Source organism: Equus caballus, chromosome 7 (assembly GCF_041296265.1).
Source record: "Equus caballus isolate H_3958 breed thoroughbred chromosome 7, TB-T2T, whole genome shotgun sequence".
Taxonomy (NCBI): domain Eukaryota; kingdom Metazoa; phylum Chordata; class Mammalia; order Perissodactyla; family Equidae; genus Equus; species Equus caballus.
Window position 1 is genome coordinate 53,292,474 of NC_091690.1, and position 19,639 is coordinate 53,312,112.

The window sequence follows — 19,639 nt, forward strand, 5'->3', positions numbered from 1 at the left end:
TCCTTCTTTTTTATGGTTGAATAATACTTGATTGCGTATATACGCCACATTTTCTTTATCCATTCCTCTGTTGATGGATATTTAGGTTGCTTCCACCTCTTGGCTTATGTGAAAATGCTGCAATGAACATGAGTGTGCAAATATCTCTTCTCTTTTCTGAGCCTCAGATTCCTAACAGAAAATTGGGGCTATTTGCACTTATCTTCAAAGTAGGGCTGCCAGATTTAGCAGGGGGAACAAAAAAGATGCCTAGTTAAATTGGAGTTTCGGACAAACAATGTGTATATTTGGGACACACTTATACTAAATAATTCTTCATTGTTTATCTGAAATTCAGTTTTAAATGGGCATCCTGTATTGTGTGTGTGTGTGTGTGTAAGGAAGATTGGCCCTGAGTTAACATCTGTTGCCAGTCTTCCTCTTTTTGCTTGAGGAAGATTGTTGCTGAGCTAACATCTGTGCCAATCCCCCTCTATTTTATTTGGGATGCTGCTACACTGTGGCTTGATGAGCGGTGCTGTCTGCTTCTGGGATCCGAACCTGCATACACCAGGCTGCCTAAGCAAAGTGTGCAGACTTAACCGCTATGCCACTAGCCGTCCCTAGGCATCCTGTATTTTATCTGGCAATTCATATTTCCAAGTTCCTTATGAACATTAGATATATGTGATAAATTCTATCAGTCATATAAGTGCACATCAAAAGTGGTAGCCATTTTCATAACTTCTATATATTTCCATTTAAAATAAGAATTCCAGGAATTCAAAACTAACTTGATATTGCTATCTTTATGATCCTGGACAAGTTCAAGCTGTGATCCTGAGCACTTCACCTAACTTCTGAGTTTATTCCAAACTGTGATCTGTGGACCAAATCCAGGTGCTACCTATTTTCATAAATAAAGTTTTATTGAAACACAGCCTCACTCATTCGTGTATATGTTGTCTATGGCTACTTTTGTGCTATAATGACAGAGTTGAGTAGTTATAACAAACACCATATGGCCTACAAAGCCTAACATATTTACTGTCTGACTCTTTACAGGAAAATTTTGCTGACCCTTTCTTGATATTATTGTGATAATAATTGTATTATTTAATTGTAAATATCTAATACTTTATGGGGTTACTGTGATGAGGAAACTAAGTAAATGTAAAGTGCTTGGGACAGTGTTCGGCACATATGAAAACATCTATAAGTGGAAGTTGTGGTTATCATCTTAATAGACCAAAGGAAAAAACATACAAATTTCTAGAGATGTTAATATGGCATTTGGGAAGTTATAACCTATTCCAGATTAGAAATCTTTAGAACAGGAATATAAAGAACACAATATGTATACTAACCAACAGCAAGTATCAGGTTTAATGGTAGAACCCTAGAATCATTTTCATCATAGTGAGCAATGACACAAGTCCATTCTATCACTATAATATTATATTTTGAGAAGAGATAGCCTGTGCATTTGGACAGAAACAAAACAAGGGAAAAAAATGCAATGATGAATGATTTCAGATAATATAATTCTACTGAAGAAAAACAACTAGAAACACTCAGAGTAAAGAAGAGTGCTAGATAATGGAAATATAGAATTTAATTGTTTTCTAATATGCCAATATAATTCAGTTAGCAATAAATGAAACCAATGAAGTCATTCAAATTAGCAACAAAAAGTTACTAAAGAATAAAGACAAGGAATGAGAAGGACTTGTATTGAGAAAAGTATGAAGCTTTCCTTGCAGACATAAAAGTGTTCAAATATGGAAATATTTTCAGGTTATATCATGGGAAATGTTAAGAGTAAAAATACCAATATTTCTGATATTGTGTCATCATTAATGCCATTTCAGTAAATGAAAATTGCAATTGAATTTTTAACTGGAAATAATAAATCTAATCTTTACAGGATGGAGGAGGCCAAGTGGACTTACCCCTAGGAGGGGGTAGCGTTCAGAAGTAATTAAGATGGACCAGGGACACTGGCTTTTCTCCTCCCATTGTTCCCCCAAGATTGGGAAATCTTCAGGGAATGGAGTTCATGGACCAATTTGGCTAATTATGAGCTCTGTGCATTAAGCTCTCAAAGCCACACAACTGTAAATAATCAGCCTGTGTCTCCAGCCCTTCAGGTTGCCAGCTCACGTGTAGTGGGCTTCACACCTGTGTCTCCTCCTCCTCGAGTAATAATCTCCAACAGGAAGCCACACCCTAAGTCTGTCTTTCTGCCGTTCCTCAGGACAGACCCTCAGCCATTATTGCTCACTAGATAGGAGAGGGGCAGCAGATTGACCCTGCTTGGTCATGCACCAGCTGAGTCGCAGCCCAGCCCAGTGAGTACCATGGGAGACAGTGGATGGAGGAGGGACTGTGGGAGCATTGTTTCCTCATTGCCAGGACAAGCAGAACAGCTGGGATAGACAGTTGGTGGGGCACGAATATGCAAAGTTTCAGCTCCGAGCTCTATGAAGTTTATGTTCTTGGTTCTGGTGGGCGTGGTCCAAGAACACTTATTCGGAATTCTGCTTTCCTCCCACACTGGTTCTAGCTGGCATAGGCATTACCCCGATGTTAGCAAGAAACAGTCCCTTAAGTGCTCCAAAATCATGGAGTGAGGATGAAGACAGTAAGCATGATATCATGAACCTTCCTCGACGGCTTCCTAAGTGCCAGGCTCTCAGCTAATTGTTCTAGGTAGCTTGTTTGATTTCATCTGCATAATGACTCCCCAAGAAAGAGGAATGCACATTATCATCATTTTACAGATGAATAATGGAACATAGCATTTAAATATAACTTGCATTAGGTCATGGGGTAAAATGGAAGTGAATTCCTGTTTGAATCCAGGCATTCAGACTCCAGACACAGGACACTTAGCCAGTATTCTCTCCTGCCCACCCAACCTGTCATTTCACTTACCTGGAGGTCACTTCACCTGGAGGTAACTCTAGGCAAAGACCCCATGTTCATTGCTGTCTTCCTTTGGGGTTTCCCAGTAGACCTCAGCAGACAGTAATGGGTGACTCTTGCTGCATCGACTATAGGAAGCCATAGCTGAGATCAAGGTGGAGATCATAGAAGGATCAGCAGGTTATAATTTAGGACAGATCTCTCTCTTGCCCACGTCCACTGCCTGTTTCACTCTTGTACTTTAGCGCTTCTCAATCTCTAAAGGAAATGTAAAGTCAGGGTGTTAGTTTCCATTCTTAGTTAGGAAACTGAAATCAGTTAAAAGATGATCTTAGCTGTACTTTTGGTTAAGACCTCTGGAGTTCTGTGTGAAGCTTTCTGAAGTGTAAGGAAACAGAGTGAAGAAGTTTATTGGATGGGCATCAGAGACTGACAATTTAATTTTGTCTGCTCTATTGCACAAAATGGGGCAGGTTCTTAGTATCTCTGAACCTCAGGGCTGCCATCTGGGTTAATCTCTAGTTGATACAACTGCATTTTTGCAAGGATTAAATGATATACTTGATACAGCTGCATTGTTGCAAGGATTAAACAGTATAGAATGTGATTACATATGTAAGGAATGTATATAGAAAAGGCAAAATAAATTTCAGAGATGATTATTATTAATATTAACAGCCTACTTTCTTACTATTTGACTATACTATCCTGTGATCTGAAGGTATGGTTTCTTGAATCGCTGACAGGATATTTTACTTTGTTCTTGTGCAGCTGGATAGTGAGTGTTTGGAGAGAAACAACTGAGTCTCATTCATTTCTGATTCCTCTGAGCCTATACTGTCTTTGGTACAGAATAGGCAACAAAACAAAAAATCTCTGTCAAATATTAAATATACTCTTAGTTCACATGAACATGGAGTAGGCAATCAGGCTCCCACCCACTGGTTGCTTTCCTGCCTGTTCTTTCATCCCTTCCAGCAATATCCCATAGTATGGAGATAAATACAAGTGGGCTGTGTATTTCTATGGCATGGACTTCCTACAACACTATGATTTCCCTTTTATAAGATATACATCATTCAATTGTCAAAAAATTGTGGCAATCTTAATGAAAATTTTAAAGGAGGAAGAAAGAGAAGGGGAGGATAAATCTTACTTTGTGGACTGAGACACTTTTAGAATTTTGCATTTAGGATGTTGAGTCATTCCATGCTCCAATTCCTTGGGACAAGAAAGTCTTTGACCTCTCTGCCATGGAATTAAATAGAAGTCATTAAATGTTTCTTGAGATTAAATTTATCCATTACCTGCTACTGCAATAGTAATTTAATTCTGATTAAAATACCCTAACTGAATATTAAATTTCTGAGGATATATTATTCTCACCATTTGTAGGGAAGAATTGCCATCACAAAGAGATTGAGATATTGATACACATTTCAAATTTAGTGTGTGAAAGATGTGGGATTTAGACTTTCATCTTCTGACTCCTGCCCTAGGACTCTGCTACTTCCGCTGGAGTGGAATGAACTTTTTTTTTTCTAGCCTGCTTTGTCCCAGGTGAGCAAACAGAGGCAGAAGCTTTCATTTCACCCCTTGGGAATCAGTGCGGACATCTGTGAAACGGGAATGGGCCAAGTGGTTCGTAGGAGTCTTTCTGGCATGAATATTGTGGTTCATAGTGTTTTCTGTGAATAGTAATGGTTTTTCCATCCCACTTCAGAAACCTGAAATATGCAAATATTATTTCCTCTACAAGTTGAGAATTTCATGTGTGTTATCACGGAATGACTATTACTAGACAGACTTGAGGGATATTCCTAATTCTGTATCTCAGAAGTAAGAGCAGATACTTGATTGTGTCTGATTTTTTTTTATCAGGAAGAAACATGGGCAACTAATAGTAAAATTCAATGTGTACTGATTTTTGCCATGAAAACATCTATGCTTCATATACATATATATATATATATGTATCTTTTAAATATTCTCACTTGTGTGATATGGATATGTAAAGGAATTTGCATAGGATTGTCGTAATAAGGAACTGAAGAATAAAATGAAGTCTCTCCCTCTAGCAGTACTATGCTTCAGGTAAAATGTTTGAATTAGATGTATGTCCTTCACAGAAAGACTTAAAACATAAAGTTTTAATGAGAATATTTCAGGGATAATGTGTATAGTATGATACTTTTCACCTAAGTTTTCAGGAAGACTATTTATGGATACAAAACCAAGGCTAACATCCTGGAAACACTGGCAGGAAAGTATACCAGCTAAATCATGACAGTGGTCGACTTTGTGGGACAGGTATGCAAGAGAAGATGAGAGGATAGCAAGAAAACAAAGTTTATTGGTAATATTTCAAATCTCTGTAAAATATAAGTTCTGAAGCAAATACTACTGAATGTTCACATTTTTAATATGGTGAATGGGTAATAATGATAGTAATAACACATAACAATGGAGCATTTACTGAGTGTCTGGGAATATTCTCAGGCGATTGTTCCCAACTCTGGCTGTGCATTAGAATCGTCAACGGACTCACGTGTAGAGATTCTGACTTAAGTGGTTTTAGGATGGAGCCAGGCCATCAGTATGTTTTAAAAGATCCACAGGTAATTATAATGGTTAATCAGAGGTGGGAACCACTGGTCTAAGCACTTTATATTTAATTTCTTACAACAATCCTATAATATAGGTTCTATTTTTATCTCCATTTTATAGATGAAAAAACAATTCAGGCTTTTGTTACATTCTTTTCTGTAGTTTCTTCTTTTGCATTTTTCTCAAATTAAATCAATTACCTACCAGGAGAAAGGAAGACCTGAGTTGCTGATGTAAGGAGAATTGGAATCCCTATTATCCAGAAGGACTGACGTGAAAAGTTCTTAACAAGGCTTAAGAAGACTGGGTTTCAGACGTAGCTTTGGGACTTCCCCTGGTTGTAAAACCTCAACTGTAAATAAGAGGATTGATTTGACAAGGAAACGATGCTTCACAGGTTTTGGAATTAGAAACGTGTTTGAACACTTTTATCAAGCTACTACAAGATGGAGAGAAGAAAAGCAAACAGCAGTCTCAAACACTAAGCCTGTCCCTGAGGTTGTGTAGCATTGATACAAATAACTTTGCATAAAAAGCCTGGTGTTAAGATTTGAAGACTTTTAAAAGACAACCCACATATTTGAGGGAACTCTTATTTCCATTGAGGATGGATATAAGAAAACCAAATAATTATGAAAATCTGGGAAGATAATTACATCAAAATTCTAACTGATTAAATACATTTGACTTTAATTTAGAATATAAATGTTATTGAGTGTTTATAAATATCCCAAGTTAAGGGAATTTCTTGCTCTGAATTTGGATAAATTAAACTATATTTGACTGCTTCCTAGTGTCTTTTATTTGGAGTGGTTTTTTTTTTTTTTTTTTTTTTTGAGGGAGAAAGATATTTTGTATTCCATATGTTTCCTTCAATGGAGGGGACTGATATTTTACTGTGTTCATCAATTTATTAACTATAAATTGGCTTGATCCTTGATCACACTTTGGCAGTGTGTTTCTAAAGTGGGTATATATAGAAAAAGGTAAATAACTGAGAAATCAATGAGGAAAGTGTTCTGAGAGGAAATGAGAAATATTGCTGAAGGTACTGGAGTATATGGCTCTCAAGTGTGACTGCTTTACTTTGATTTGCTTGATTCCAAAATAAGGATACAGCACTGGCTGTCTGTTTGCTTGTTTCATTTATCCTGAGCCTCTTTTCATTTCTAGGAGGTGTCTCAGTCACATGGGACCAAAGAATCTAACACGTGTCTCAGAATTCCTCCTCATGGGCCTCTCAGATGACCTGGAACTCCAGCCTCTCCTCTTCGGCCTGTTCCTGTCCATGTATCTGGTCACTGTGCTTGGGAACCTACTCATCATCCTGACCATCAGCTCTGACTCCCACCTCCACACCCCCATGTACTTCTTCCTCTCCAACCTGTCCGTGGCTGACATTGGTTTCACCTCCACCACAATCCCCAAGATGATGGTGGACATCCACACTCACAGCAGAGTCATCTCCTATGTGGGCTGCCTGACTCAGATGTCTTTTTTTACTCTTTTTGGATGTTTGGACAGTCTCCTCCTGAATGTGATGGCCTATGACCGATTTGTGGCCATCTGCCGCCCCTTGCACTACCTGGTCATCATGAACCCCTGCCTCTGTGGTCTGCTGGTTTTGGTATCTTTTTTCATCAGTCTTTTGTACTCTCATCTGCACAGTTTGATTGTGTCACAACTTACCTTCTTCATGGATGTGGAAATCCCACATTTCTTTTGTGACCCTTCTCAGCTATTCAACCTTGCCTGTTTTGAAATCCCCATCAGTAACATATTAATGTATTTTATTGCTGCTATTTTTGGTGGTGTTCCACTCACAGGGATCCTTTTCTCTTACTATAAAATTGTTTCCTCCATTCTGAGAGTCCCCTCAGCAGGTGGGAAGTACAAGGCCTTCTCCACCTGTGGCTCTCATCTGTCTGTTGTTTGCTTATTTTATGGAACAGGACTTGGTGTATACCTCAGTTCTGCTGTCTCACATTCCCCCAGGAAGGATTCTGTGGCCTCAGTGATATACACTGTGGTCACCCCCATGCTGAACCCCTTCATCTATAGCCTGAGGAACAGGGACATCAAGACAGCCATGCAGAGGCTCCTCAGAAGAACAGTGTAATCTCAGTACGTGCACCATCTTTTTCAGTGTGTGGGTTGGAAGAGCCAGTAAATCCAAACAGCTGGAATTCGTAATTATGCACATTTGGTTTCACGATTTTTCCAGCTTTTGTGCCTTTCACTCTTCTCAGTGTTTCATATCGTCATTTGGTACATCTTTAATGGCCTTAAGGGAGTATTGTTGGATACTGTCCTCATTATAACAACTGCCATGGAATTAAATTATCATATTACAGCTATACAGTCTTCATTATTTCTCATCTATAAACCAGGCATCCTGGAGAAATGCACAGTACTTTTTAAAATATTTAATAATCCTTGACACTTTCCAAAATTCATGTCTGTTTCCCACAGAACTTTTGTATCTTTCAGACCTGTCTCTGTGTGTTATGTGTAAGGATGCATGCAACTGGTCTTCAAATTTGGCTTCATATTGGAGTCATCTGGAGATCTTTAAAATAATGATAATTGCCTCTCACCACAGATTATAATTGAATTGGACTGAGGTGTAGCCTTAGTATGAGGATTTAAAAATCATCCAGTTGATTTTCACGTATAACCAAGGTTGGCAATGACTGATTGAATCACATGTTTCATTCAAAAATGACTAGTATGTTTGGATCTTTCACTGCTCCTGAGCGGACACTGAAGTTGTTAAGGTCATCCTAGCTCACAAGAGGAGTGGTATGAAAAAGTTTGCCTTTGCAACAGGCACTGTGATTTTTTCCAACATTCTTGATATTTCTTTACATACATTCAGCTTCCATACCATACAACTAGTCATCTGTGCTGGTTAATAAGATATTGTCACCTTTCTCCAAACCCACCCTTCTATACTTTACTTCAGCAAAGGGTGGCTCTTTCCTTTCACTAGTAACAGTATCTTTAGGACTTCGCTTTGAAACTATTCTTCCCTGTCTTTTGTTCTGATGAATCTTTCAGCTCTCATCTGTGTCTACGATATGGGTATCCATGTTTCTTTTAGAGATGTTGCAGAGTTTCTGAGGCAGTGACCTGGTGCTCTCTGAAAACCAGCCTTCTAACTAGTTTAATTTACTTGGCCTTTTGCCTTAAGCTCAATCATCTACCAACTTCACTGATCAGAAACTTTGATACTGGAGAAGGAAATGCTCTTTACGGAGGATGAAGCCATACCAGCCAGTGAGAAGAGATACTTCCCATTAAAAAAATGACTAAATTAGGGTTTTGATTCCCTGGTTTTCATGAGACAGTTTGGATCTGATCTACTCTGGAACAATGAATAAGCTTTGTCTCTATTTTTGAAAACCTAAGTAATGGGCAAAAGCCTATGGAATTTGCCAAGGTGATTGTGTTGGTTAATTTTATATGTCAATGTGGCTGTGCCATGGTGCCCAGACATTTGGTCAAACATTATTCTGGATGTTTCTGTGAAAGTGTTTTCTGGCTGAGATTAATGTTTAGATGGGTGAACTTTGAATAAAGCAGATGACTCTTTCTAATATGGGTGGGCCTTGTCTAATCAGATGAAGGCCTTAATAGAACAAAGACTGACCTCCTGGAAGAAGAAGAAATCCTGCCAGCAGACTGCATTTGGACTTGAACTGCAACTCTTCCCTGAATCTGGCCTACCCTGCAAAATTGTGTTTACCAAGCCTCCACAAACACCTGAGCCAATTTCTTAGAATAAATATCTCTGTATTTATATGTTTATTCATATCCAGTTGGTTCAGTTTCTCTGGAAATCCCTGACTAATACAGTAATGTTGCCTTTTGATATCTCATTTTATATTCTCCCCAGTGGTAATACTTTCTTTTTCCTCTTTAAACTTCAACATTTAGAATGAGTGCTGCTAATCGATTAGCACTGTGCATGAGGGGAAAGCCTGGTTGGAAATAAGGCCCACAGTAACTATATAGGAGTGAGGCTACTATCCTTGATATGAGAGAGGTATCACAGATAATAGAAAGGGTGTGGAATTTGAAAACACAGCTTCACATAGATCTTGGTGAAAATTTGAGACCTGTGTCAACTCAGTGCCCTTCAGATTCATGATCAGTAAAAAGGAAACCTACGAAATGGGAGAAAACATTTGCAAACCATATGTTTGATAATTTGATAAACTCCAAAATATATAAGGAGCTCCTACAACTCAATAGTAAAAAAACTAATAACCTAGATTATTAAAAAATGGGGAAGACTCAAATAAACATTTTTCTGAAGAAGACATACAGATGCCTAACAGGTATATGAAAAGGTTCTCAACATCGTTATTCATTGGGGAAATGCAAATCAGAACCACCTTGAGATCACATCACACTTGTCAGAGTCGCTATTATAAAAAAGAAAAAAAGTGTTGGCAAGGATGTGGAGAAACTAGAATGCTTGAACACTGTTGGTGTAAATAGAAAAAATCTTATCCACTATGGAAAACAGTATGGAGTTTCCTCAGGAAATTAAAAATAGAACTGATTTATCATCCAGCAATCCCATTTCTTGGTATTTGCCCAAAAGAATTGAAATCAAGACCTTAAAGTGATAGTAGCACTTCTACATACATTGCAGCACTATTCACAATGGCCAAGACCTGGGACGAACCTAAATGTCCATTGATAGATGAAGGAATAAAGGAAATATGATCGTATATATGTATGAAAAGATTATATATATAAGAGAATACTCTTGCGCTGAAAAGCAGAAAAAATCTTGCCATTTGCAACAACATGGATGAACCTTAATGGTATTATGCTAAGTGAAATAAGCAATCACGGAAAGACAAATATTACATGCTTCCACTTACAAGATGTGTGTGCCAGGGACTGACAGGAGAGAGAAGTGGAGAATTACTAATCAAAGGGCATAAAATTTCAGTCAAGCAAGTTGAGTAAGCTCTAGAGATCTGCTGTAGAACATTGTACCTATAGTCAACAATAATATGTGAACACTTCAAAATTTGTTGATAGGGTAGATCTCATGTTAAATGATCTTTCCACTATATATATAATATTATTATATTATTAGTTATGTATATAGTAGTTGTCCTTAGAGACACAAATATTAACTGAGAAAATGGAAATATTGTCATATTCTTGATATGGAAGACCTAATTCTCCATCAATTTCTTGGTCATTTGAGTACATTTGATGATAATAAACTCACATGTTGATGTATGTTAATTTAAAACACGCGTCTGAATTTTTTATTAAGATGCATGAAACTTGAAAGTCAGAAGGAAGAGTACAGGCGAGATTCCTCCTGAGACATAGAAGGTTCAGATCCTATAAGGGACCTTTACGTTTCCTATGATCCTGTTCTATTAATCTTAACAAGTCCTCAGAGATTGTGATGATGTGGACCAATTCGGCTAATTGCAAGCTCTGTGCGTCGGTCTCTCAAGCCCACACAACTGTAAATAATCCCCTGTGTCTGGAACCTTTCAGTGTACTGCTGGTCCCAGTACAGTTCGATCTGTATGTGTGTCTTCTCTTCCCAGAGTTATTGTGTGCATCCAGGAGTCCATCCCTGACTCTGTCGTCCTGCCCTTGCTGAGAACGGAGCCTGAGCCTTCATCACTCAACAGGTATGGGAAGAGCGATGGATCATCAATCCTTTGCCACGCCGCAGCATAGAGGCAGTGCAGTCCAGTGAGTGCCCTTGGAGATACTGCGTACAGCAGGGACTCGTGGAGCATTGTTTCTTTATCATCAGGATGGGTAGGACAGTTGTTGTAGCTAGATGGGAGGGCAGCAATATGCAGTTTCACCTCAGAGGCCCATGAAGTTTCTGTTCTTGGTTCTGGTGGGGATCTGGGGACTCTCATTCAGAGTTCTGCTTTCCTCCCACTCTGGTTCCAGACCCGATAGGCATGTCTCTCACTGGAGCAGGAAATGAGTCCCTATAAACTATCCCCTAAGCACCCCAAAATGATCATGAAGGTGATGTTGAAGAAGAGTGGGAGATGATGCCCCTGTACATGATATTGTGAACATTTATCAAAGATTCTCAAGTGCTAGGCTCTGAACTAAGTGCTCCACATGGCTTGTTTCATTTCATCTGCATAGTCACAACTAAGATATATGTACACGTTATTGTTCTTTTACAGATGAGGACAAGATTCTAGACTTTTAATGTAGCTTGATCTGAGATAGAATGGGATGAAGCCAGGTTTCAGTCAAACAGTCTGACTCCAGACAGAGGTTTCCTGGCCAGAATTCTCCCCCTGCCAACCCAAAAGCCATGTCCCTTCTATGTTCATTTCACACAGACACCCTCTGTTCCTTGTGCTCTTCTCCTTGGAGGTGGCACGTGCTGCCTGAACTATAGGAAGGATGGCTGAGATCACAGGCAGGCATCACAGAAAGAACTGGCTCATGACAATTTAGAGTAGGTCTCTCTCTTGTTTCTACTCCTGGATTTTGCCTTAGCTGTCCACTTCATTTTCCATTCTTGTGATTTTACACTTATCCATTTCAAAGGGAGATATAACATCAAGCATGCCAGATCTATCCATACTCAGGAAACAAGAAACTATTAAAAGATGTACAATATATGTGTCATTTTTTAAGTCCTGTGAATCACTGCTTTAAACGTTCTGAATTTTAAAAGATGAGGACATTAACTTCATGTGCCTCAGAGATCCATAATGTAATTTTGCTCTACTTTTTATCTAGTGACTTGGAGCAAGTTCTTAGTATCACTGAGCCTCAACATTGTCATCTGAGTTGATTCCTGGTTGATAGCACTCCATCGAGTAAGGACTAAATAGATAATAGTACTATCTATGTGATTAAATATGTGATGGATACATATAAGGGCAAAAAACTTAGATATTATTATTATTAATATTGATAACACTAAACTTCATTCATACCATTCAACCAAAATATTAGGTGATCTGATGGTTTGGTTTTCAAAGGATAGCTGACAGAACATTTTATTTTTGTCCCTATACAAATAGATATTGAGTACTTGGAAGGAAACAACTGAGTCACATTCACCTCTGATTCCCCAGATCTTACATCATCTTTGGCACAGAGTAGGCAACAACAACAAAAAACCCTAAAATATGTTAGATATTGAGTAGACTCTTTTTTGGTTCAAGAAACAGAGCATAGACATTACAACTCGTACAACTGAAGCATTCTTGCCTGTGCCTTCATCCATTTCAGAGATGTCCCAGAGGACAAGAGACAAGATAAAATAGCACTTGTTTGTGTGTATGTCATAGACATTCAATAAGATATATTACTTTCCATAGCATCTACAACATTCAGTTATTCAAAAACCATCACAATGATTTTCATAAATATGAAAAAGAAGTGGCAGAATGAGAACAGGAAGGTACATTTTGTTGTGTGAGCTGAGACACATTTTAGGATTTCTAGCGTCCTGAGACAAGAGAGCCTTCAGATTCTCTGCTGTATAAATGAAGTAGGCATAAGAAGGCTGGATTTCAGACCTGGTTTGGAGGTCTTCCATGTTCCTAAATTCGATTGTAAATAAGAAAGCTGGATTTGAGGAGGACACTATACTTCCAAATGTTTACGATAAAAAATAAATGTAAGCACTTTTACCAAGCCACTACAAAATGCAGACCAAAAAAAAAAAAAAAACCAAAAAAAGAGCAGTGTCAAACATCAGGCATTTCCCTAGGTTACATAGAGTTGATATATAATCCTGCATAAGATGAGAAATTGGAAGAAACTATTTTTTTAAAAAGTTAATTATTGTTGAATGATTGAGAACTGTACTGTACACTGATACTATCATTGGGGGTCAATGCTGCTGTATGATTTTGTGCATTTACCAAAATATTATTTATCAAAATTTGAAGTCTACCAGCCAAGGATAGAAGTTATATTTGAAAAGATTTTCCCCTAGTTTTATTGAGATATAATTGACATACAGTACTGTATAAGTAAGATGTGCATCATAATAATTTGACCTACATATATTGTGAAATGACTATCACAATAGGTTTAGTTAGCACCATCATCTCACATAGAGACAAAAAAAAAAAAGAAGAAAAATGTTTTTTTTTCCTTATGATGAGAACTTTTAGGATTTACGCCCCTAACAACTTTCAAATATACCATAAGGCAGTGTTGACTATAGCCATCATGTTGTACAGCCCATCCCCAACACTTATTTATCTTGTAACTGGAGGTTTGTATCTTTTGATCACTTTCATCCAATCCCCCCACCACCTAACCCCTACCTCTGGTAACCACAAATCTGATCTCTTTTTCTATAAGTTTGTTTTTTTTAGATTCCACATATAAGTGAGATCATACAATATTTGTCATTCTCTGTCTGACTTATTTCACTTAGCCTAATGCTCTTAAGGTCTGTCCATGTTGTTGCAAATGACAGGATTTCATCCTTCTTTATGGCTGAATAATATTCTGTTGTATATGTCACGTGTATATCACATTTTCTTCACCCACACATCTATCAATGGACACAGTTTGTTTCAATGTCTTGGATATCATAAATAATGCTTCTATGACCATGAGGGTGCAATATCTCTTCAACATAGGGATTTGCTTCCTTCGGATGTACTCCCAGAAGTGGAATTCCTGGATCATATGGTGGTGTTGACTTTTTTGTGTAACCTCCATACTGCTTTCCATAGCAGATATACCAATTTGCAATCCCACAAACAGTGCACCAGTGTTCCCTTGAAAAGCCTTTTAAAGACAACCGACATATCTGAGTGAGCACATATTTCCATGGAGGAGAGCAATCAGAAAACCAAAGAATGATGAAAAACCAGGAAGATAACTGGGACATAAAAAAGTCTTCCTGATTATGAATATTTGACTTTAATTTAGAATCCAGATAATGTAGTTCTGGCAGTTATAGAGTTTACCAATATTCCAAATAAAGGGAATTTCTCGCACTCTATCTGAATAAAATAAGACTTTAATTAGCATGATTTTTTTTTTACTTAAAGGGAGAAGGATATTTCTTATTCAATATGTTTCTTTAAAAGTGTAGGCTGTGTTTTATGGTGTTCTGGATTTGTCTCTAAATGTCCTTGATCTTATTACATTCCTCATCTGAGTTTCTCTGAAGTAAGTTTGTACAGAAAGAGATGAATAACACAGAAATCAGTGAGGAAGCAGTTCTATGAAACTTGGATTCGAAACACTTAGACATGTTGCTGAAGGTACTGGCGTGTATGACCTCACAAGTGAATTGCCTGAATCCAAAATATGGACACAGTGCTGGGTGCCCATTTACTGTTTCCTTTTTTCCGACTTTCTTCTCTTTTTCAAAAGGTGTCCAAGCCACACAGAACCAAAAAATCTAACACGTGTCTCAGAATTCTTCCTCATGGGACTCTCAGATGATCCAGAACTTCAGTCTGTGCTCTTTGGGTTGTTCCTGTCCATGTACTTGGTCACCATGCTTGGGAATCTCCTCATCATCCTGACCATCAGCTCTGACTCTCACCTCCACACTCCCATGTACTTCTTCCTCTCCAACCTGTCCTTGGCTGACATTGGTTTCACCTCTACCACAATCCCCAAGATGATGGTGGGCATCCAAACTCACAGCAGAGTCATCTCCTACGTGGGCTGCCTGACTCAGATGTCTTTTTTTATGCTTTTTGGATGTTTGGATAGTTTCCTCCTGACTGTGATGGCCTATGACCGGTTTGTGGCCATCTGCCACCCCCTGCGCTACTCAGTCATCATGAACCCACACCTCTGCAGCTTCTTGGTTTTGATGTCACTTTTCATCAGCCTTTTGGTCTCCCAGATGCACAATTCGATTGTGTTACAACTTACCTCCTTCAAAGATGTGGAAATTTCTCACTTCTTCTGTGACCCTTCTCAACTCCTCAACCTTGCCTGTTCTGACACCTCCACTAATAATGTAGTCATGTATTTGGTTGGTGCCATCTCTGGTTTTCTTCCTATCTCAGGGATCCTTTTCTCTTACTATAAAATTGTTTCCTCCGTTCTGAGAGTCCCCTCATCAGGTGGGAAGTACAAAGCCTTCTCCACCTGTGGCTCTCACCTGTCCGTTGTTTGCTTATTTTATGGAACAGGCCTTGGGGTTTACCTCAGTTCTGCTGTCTCACTTACTCCCAGGAAGGATGCGGTGGCCTCAGTGGTGTACACTGTGGTCACCCCCATGCTGAATCCCTTCATCTACAGTCTGAGGAACAGAGACATCAAAAGAGCCATGCGGAGGCTCCTCAGCAAAACAATCTAATATCAGCACCTGTGCCACCCATTTGGAGTGTAGGTTAGAAAATCCAGCAAAGCTAAACATCTAGACCTGTAAATCCTACCTCTCTCATAACATCGTTTTGTAGCTCTCATGGTTTTCACTTCTTCCCATTTGTAATATCCGAATATTGCTTCTTTTGGTATGTCTTTAGTGGGACTGGGGGAGTATTATGTGATCCTTTGTATGTCATAATCACTGCATGACTAAGTCCTGTTAGATCTATGGAGCCTTCTATAGTTTATCATTGATGACCCAGGCATCCCAGAAAGATGAAAACTCTCCTTTTGTATATTTAAAAGTTACATATTTCCCGCAGTTCTTGTGTACTTTCCGTACAAATTTCTCATTTATCAAATCTGTTTAAGTTGGTTATACGTGAGGACGCATGTCGCTGGTTCTCAACCTTGGCTTTTATTGAAATCATCTGGGAGGCTAAAAAATACTGATAACAGTCTCACCACCAGAGATTCTGATTTAATTAGACTGCAGTGTGGCCTGAGCATGAGGATTTTTAAGAGCCCCCAGGTGGTTCTCGTTAGCAGCCAACATTGAGAACTACTGATCTAATTCAGATCTTTCATACAAAGATCACCTGTATGTCTTGGGTCCTAACTGCTCATGGGCAAATGCTAAAGATCCTAAAGAGATCACAGCTCCAAAAGAGAAGATACGAAAAATCTACTGTTGCACTAGGCAATGTATTTTCCCATTATCCCTCATAATGTTTCTTCAGCTTTTTTCTCTCTGTACATCATACAGCTTGGTTATTGTATCTGCTCCAAGATTACACTTCTATACTTTGCTTTGTGGTGCTGGGGTGGGGCTCTTGAAATCACTGCTCTACTTTCCATCTTGTGCTCACTTACACACTTTCAATAGTGATCAGTAAAAGTCGCTCTGCCCTAAAAGCTCAAATTTCCCCTTTACACCCCTCAAACCCCTGGTGTGGTAGCTTCTTCCTTCACTTATGATTCTTATATTACCGCTCTTTTATGCCTTTCAGTCCTTCAATAACTGTTTAAGCCATTCCCTAATTAAATTATCTTCATTAAAATGACTAATTGGTTTCTCTTTTCTTGACTGAACCATTAGTGCTATTGTAACATGGGGTCTAAAAGTATGTTGTGAGGTGTCTGCAGTTGGAAGGTTGAGAAATGTGCTTAGGTAAGAAAGGTGGCTGTAAATGAACTGGAAATAGGTGGTGATATCATATTCCAAGTTGTTTGAGTTTATCTTCTTTTATGTTACTCTAGGATTGCAAAGGACCGTGTTGTCAGCAAAGTGGAGTTCTTTCCAGTAACAGCCTGGTTAGGACTTCACTTTGTTACCATGCTTTCTGTAATGATAACTCAGTTTTTGGGCTCCTTTTGAATTCAACAAGATTGGTGTCCATCTCTCCTTAGAGATGTCACACATAATTTTTATGGTAAGAATCTTGGCCCGAGGAAAAGCTGTCCATAACTAGCTTAATTTACTTTGCCTTTAAGGGAATCGCCTACCAATATACTGACGAGAAAATTTAATTTTAGAGAAGGGAATGCACTTTGTAGAGGATAAATTCAATTCGTACCAGTTAGTGGAAAGAGATTTCATCCAATAAAAATTACTAAAATATTAAATGTGCATATCCATGTATGCAAACCTAAATGATTGCCAGAGAACCTTGGAGTATGCCAAAGTAGTGTTGCTTTTTTTTGTATATGTGGTTTAATTTCCAGTTTATGTTCTGTTAACTTTACTACCTCCTATTTTCATATTACATCATCTTAAAATTCACAAAGACAAATGCATATAAGAAATTCTAAATCTGAAAATTTTCAAATAGAAAGTACACATGTGAGTACTAATCCTAGATCTTTTACAACATGAAAGCAATGCCTTTCCATAATGTTCCCAATAGGTAAAATGGGATTAAACACACTTGCATCACAAGATTGGGTTGAATTTATATGATAAAAACAATGCAAAAATTAGTTAATTTTAATGTTTCCAGATGATGAGAAAATGAGATGTTAGACTTAGATTTCAACTTGTCATACAGGACAGCCTTTTCTGACCAAACCTTTTATGCCCTGTTTTCTGGCTAGTATATCATTCCATTAGCACTTCTGAAACAGTGGTGAACACGACAACAGACATTATTCTGGAGGTAGATGCACCTTGTTTGCAAACAAAACCAGGGCATTGTATTTTCTTGGGCTTTCAGTTTTTTTTCTGGCATTATTGAAACAATTGACATATAACATTATGTAATTTTAAGGTGTACATTATGATGTTTTAATACACATGTATATTGCAAAATGTTCACCCAAAATAAGTTTAGTTAACACACGCTTTACCTCACATGGTTACCATTTTGTTATTTTTGTTGTTATGGTAAGAACATTAACTTTGCTCTCATAGCAACTTTAAAGTACAAAACACAGTTTTGTTAATTATAGTAGTTAACTATATATTATATATTAACTATACATGATGTACATCAGATCCCTGGACTTTATAACAGAAAGTTTTTACCCTTTGACCAATATCTCCCCATTTCTATCCCTCAACCCCTGGAAACTCCCAGTCTACTCTGTTTCTATGAGTTCAATGTTTTTAGATTTCACATATGAGAAAGATCATACAGTATTTGTTTTTCTCTGTCTGACTTATTTTACTTAGCATAATGCTTTCAATGTCCATCCATGTTGTAGCAAATGGCAGGATTTCCCCCCTTTTCATGGCTTAATAATATTCCACCGTATGTGTGTGTGTGTGTGTGTGTGTGTGTGTGTGTGTACATGACCTGAGGCTTGGAGCACAAAGTCCCTATAGAGTATGAAGCCTGTGTGGTGGCCAGTATCTGAGATGCTTCCAATGATCCCCAGCTCCTGGTTTTCATAAGGGGAACTCCTGCCTGTATGTATATCCCTCCCATTGAGTGTGAGATGGATATAGTGACTCACTTCCAACAAAGAGAATGTAGAAAAAATGTTGAGAAGTCACTTCTGGAAATAGAGTGAAAAAAAAACTGGCTTTCTTCTTGCTGCTTCTCTTTTGCTCTTTCAGTTGCTCATGTTGTTGGAACCCAACTGCCATGTTCTGAGTTGTCCCATCAAGATGCTCTTGTGTCAAGGAACTGAGGGAGTTCTCTGGCCAACAGCCTGCACACATGTGAATCCTACCATGAGTCCTATGAGTGAGTTTGAAAGTGGGCCTCTGCCAGTCAAACCTTGAGATGACTGCAACCCTGGCTGACACCATGACTGCAACTTTCTGTGAGGCCCTCTGAAGTATTTAAGTAAAGTATCAGTTACCAAATAAATATATAAAAATCAATAGTTTTGTAATATGCCAATGTAGTTCAATTAGATAAAAAATTTAGAACTGAAGACTCATTCAAATTAGGCAAAAAAAAAAAAAAATCCTTTAAATCTCCAACATATAAAGTGCTAACCCAAGCAAGGTCTAAGGAAATGAAAATTACAATTTATCTTTAGAGAAAAAAATTAACTGAGAAAATGGAAATACTATCACATACTTGGTATAGAAGACAATTCCGCATAGACTTCGTGATCATACAGTGGATTTACAGACACGAAAATCACACACTGAGTTGTTAAATTGAAAAGAAGTCTGAATTTTATGTTAAGGTCCTGCAACTTGGAAGTAAGAAGAAAGGAGTACAAGTGAACTTGCTCCTGAGGCGAGGAAGGACCCAGACCCTTCTAAGGACATTCACTTGTCTCCTTTTCCTCTTCCATTAATATTAGCAAGTCCTCAGAGATTGGGATAACATGG

At 38.2% G+C, this 19,639-nt stretch overlaps 2 protein-coding genes across 2 annotated transcripts; both read left to right on the forward strand.

Moving 5' to 3' along the window:
- Window positions 1–6,703: 6,703 nt before the first annotated feature.
- OR7E220 (olfactory receptor family 7 subfamily E member 220) lies at window positions 6,704–7,633 on the forward strand. Its single transcript, NM_001391689.1, has one exon. The coding sequence runs from the start codon at window positions 6,704–6,706 to the stop codon at window positions 7,631–7,633; it is 930 nt and encodes a 309-aa protein (NP_001378618.1).
- A 7,218-nt stretch (window positions 7,634–14,851) lies between these two features.
- OR7E229 (olfactory receptor family 7 subfamily E member 229) lies at window positions 14,852–15,838 on the forward strand. Its single transcript, XM_023646243.2, has one exon. It carries the CDS (start codon window positions 14,951–14,953, stop codon window positions 15,836–15,838), a length of 888 nt encoding a protein of 295 aa, XP_023502011.2. The 5' UTR covers window positions 14,852–14,950.
- Window positions 15,839–19,639: the final 3,801 nt, after the last annotated feature.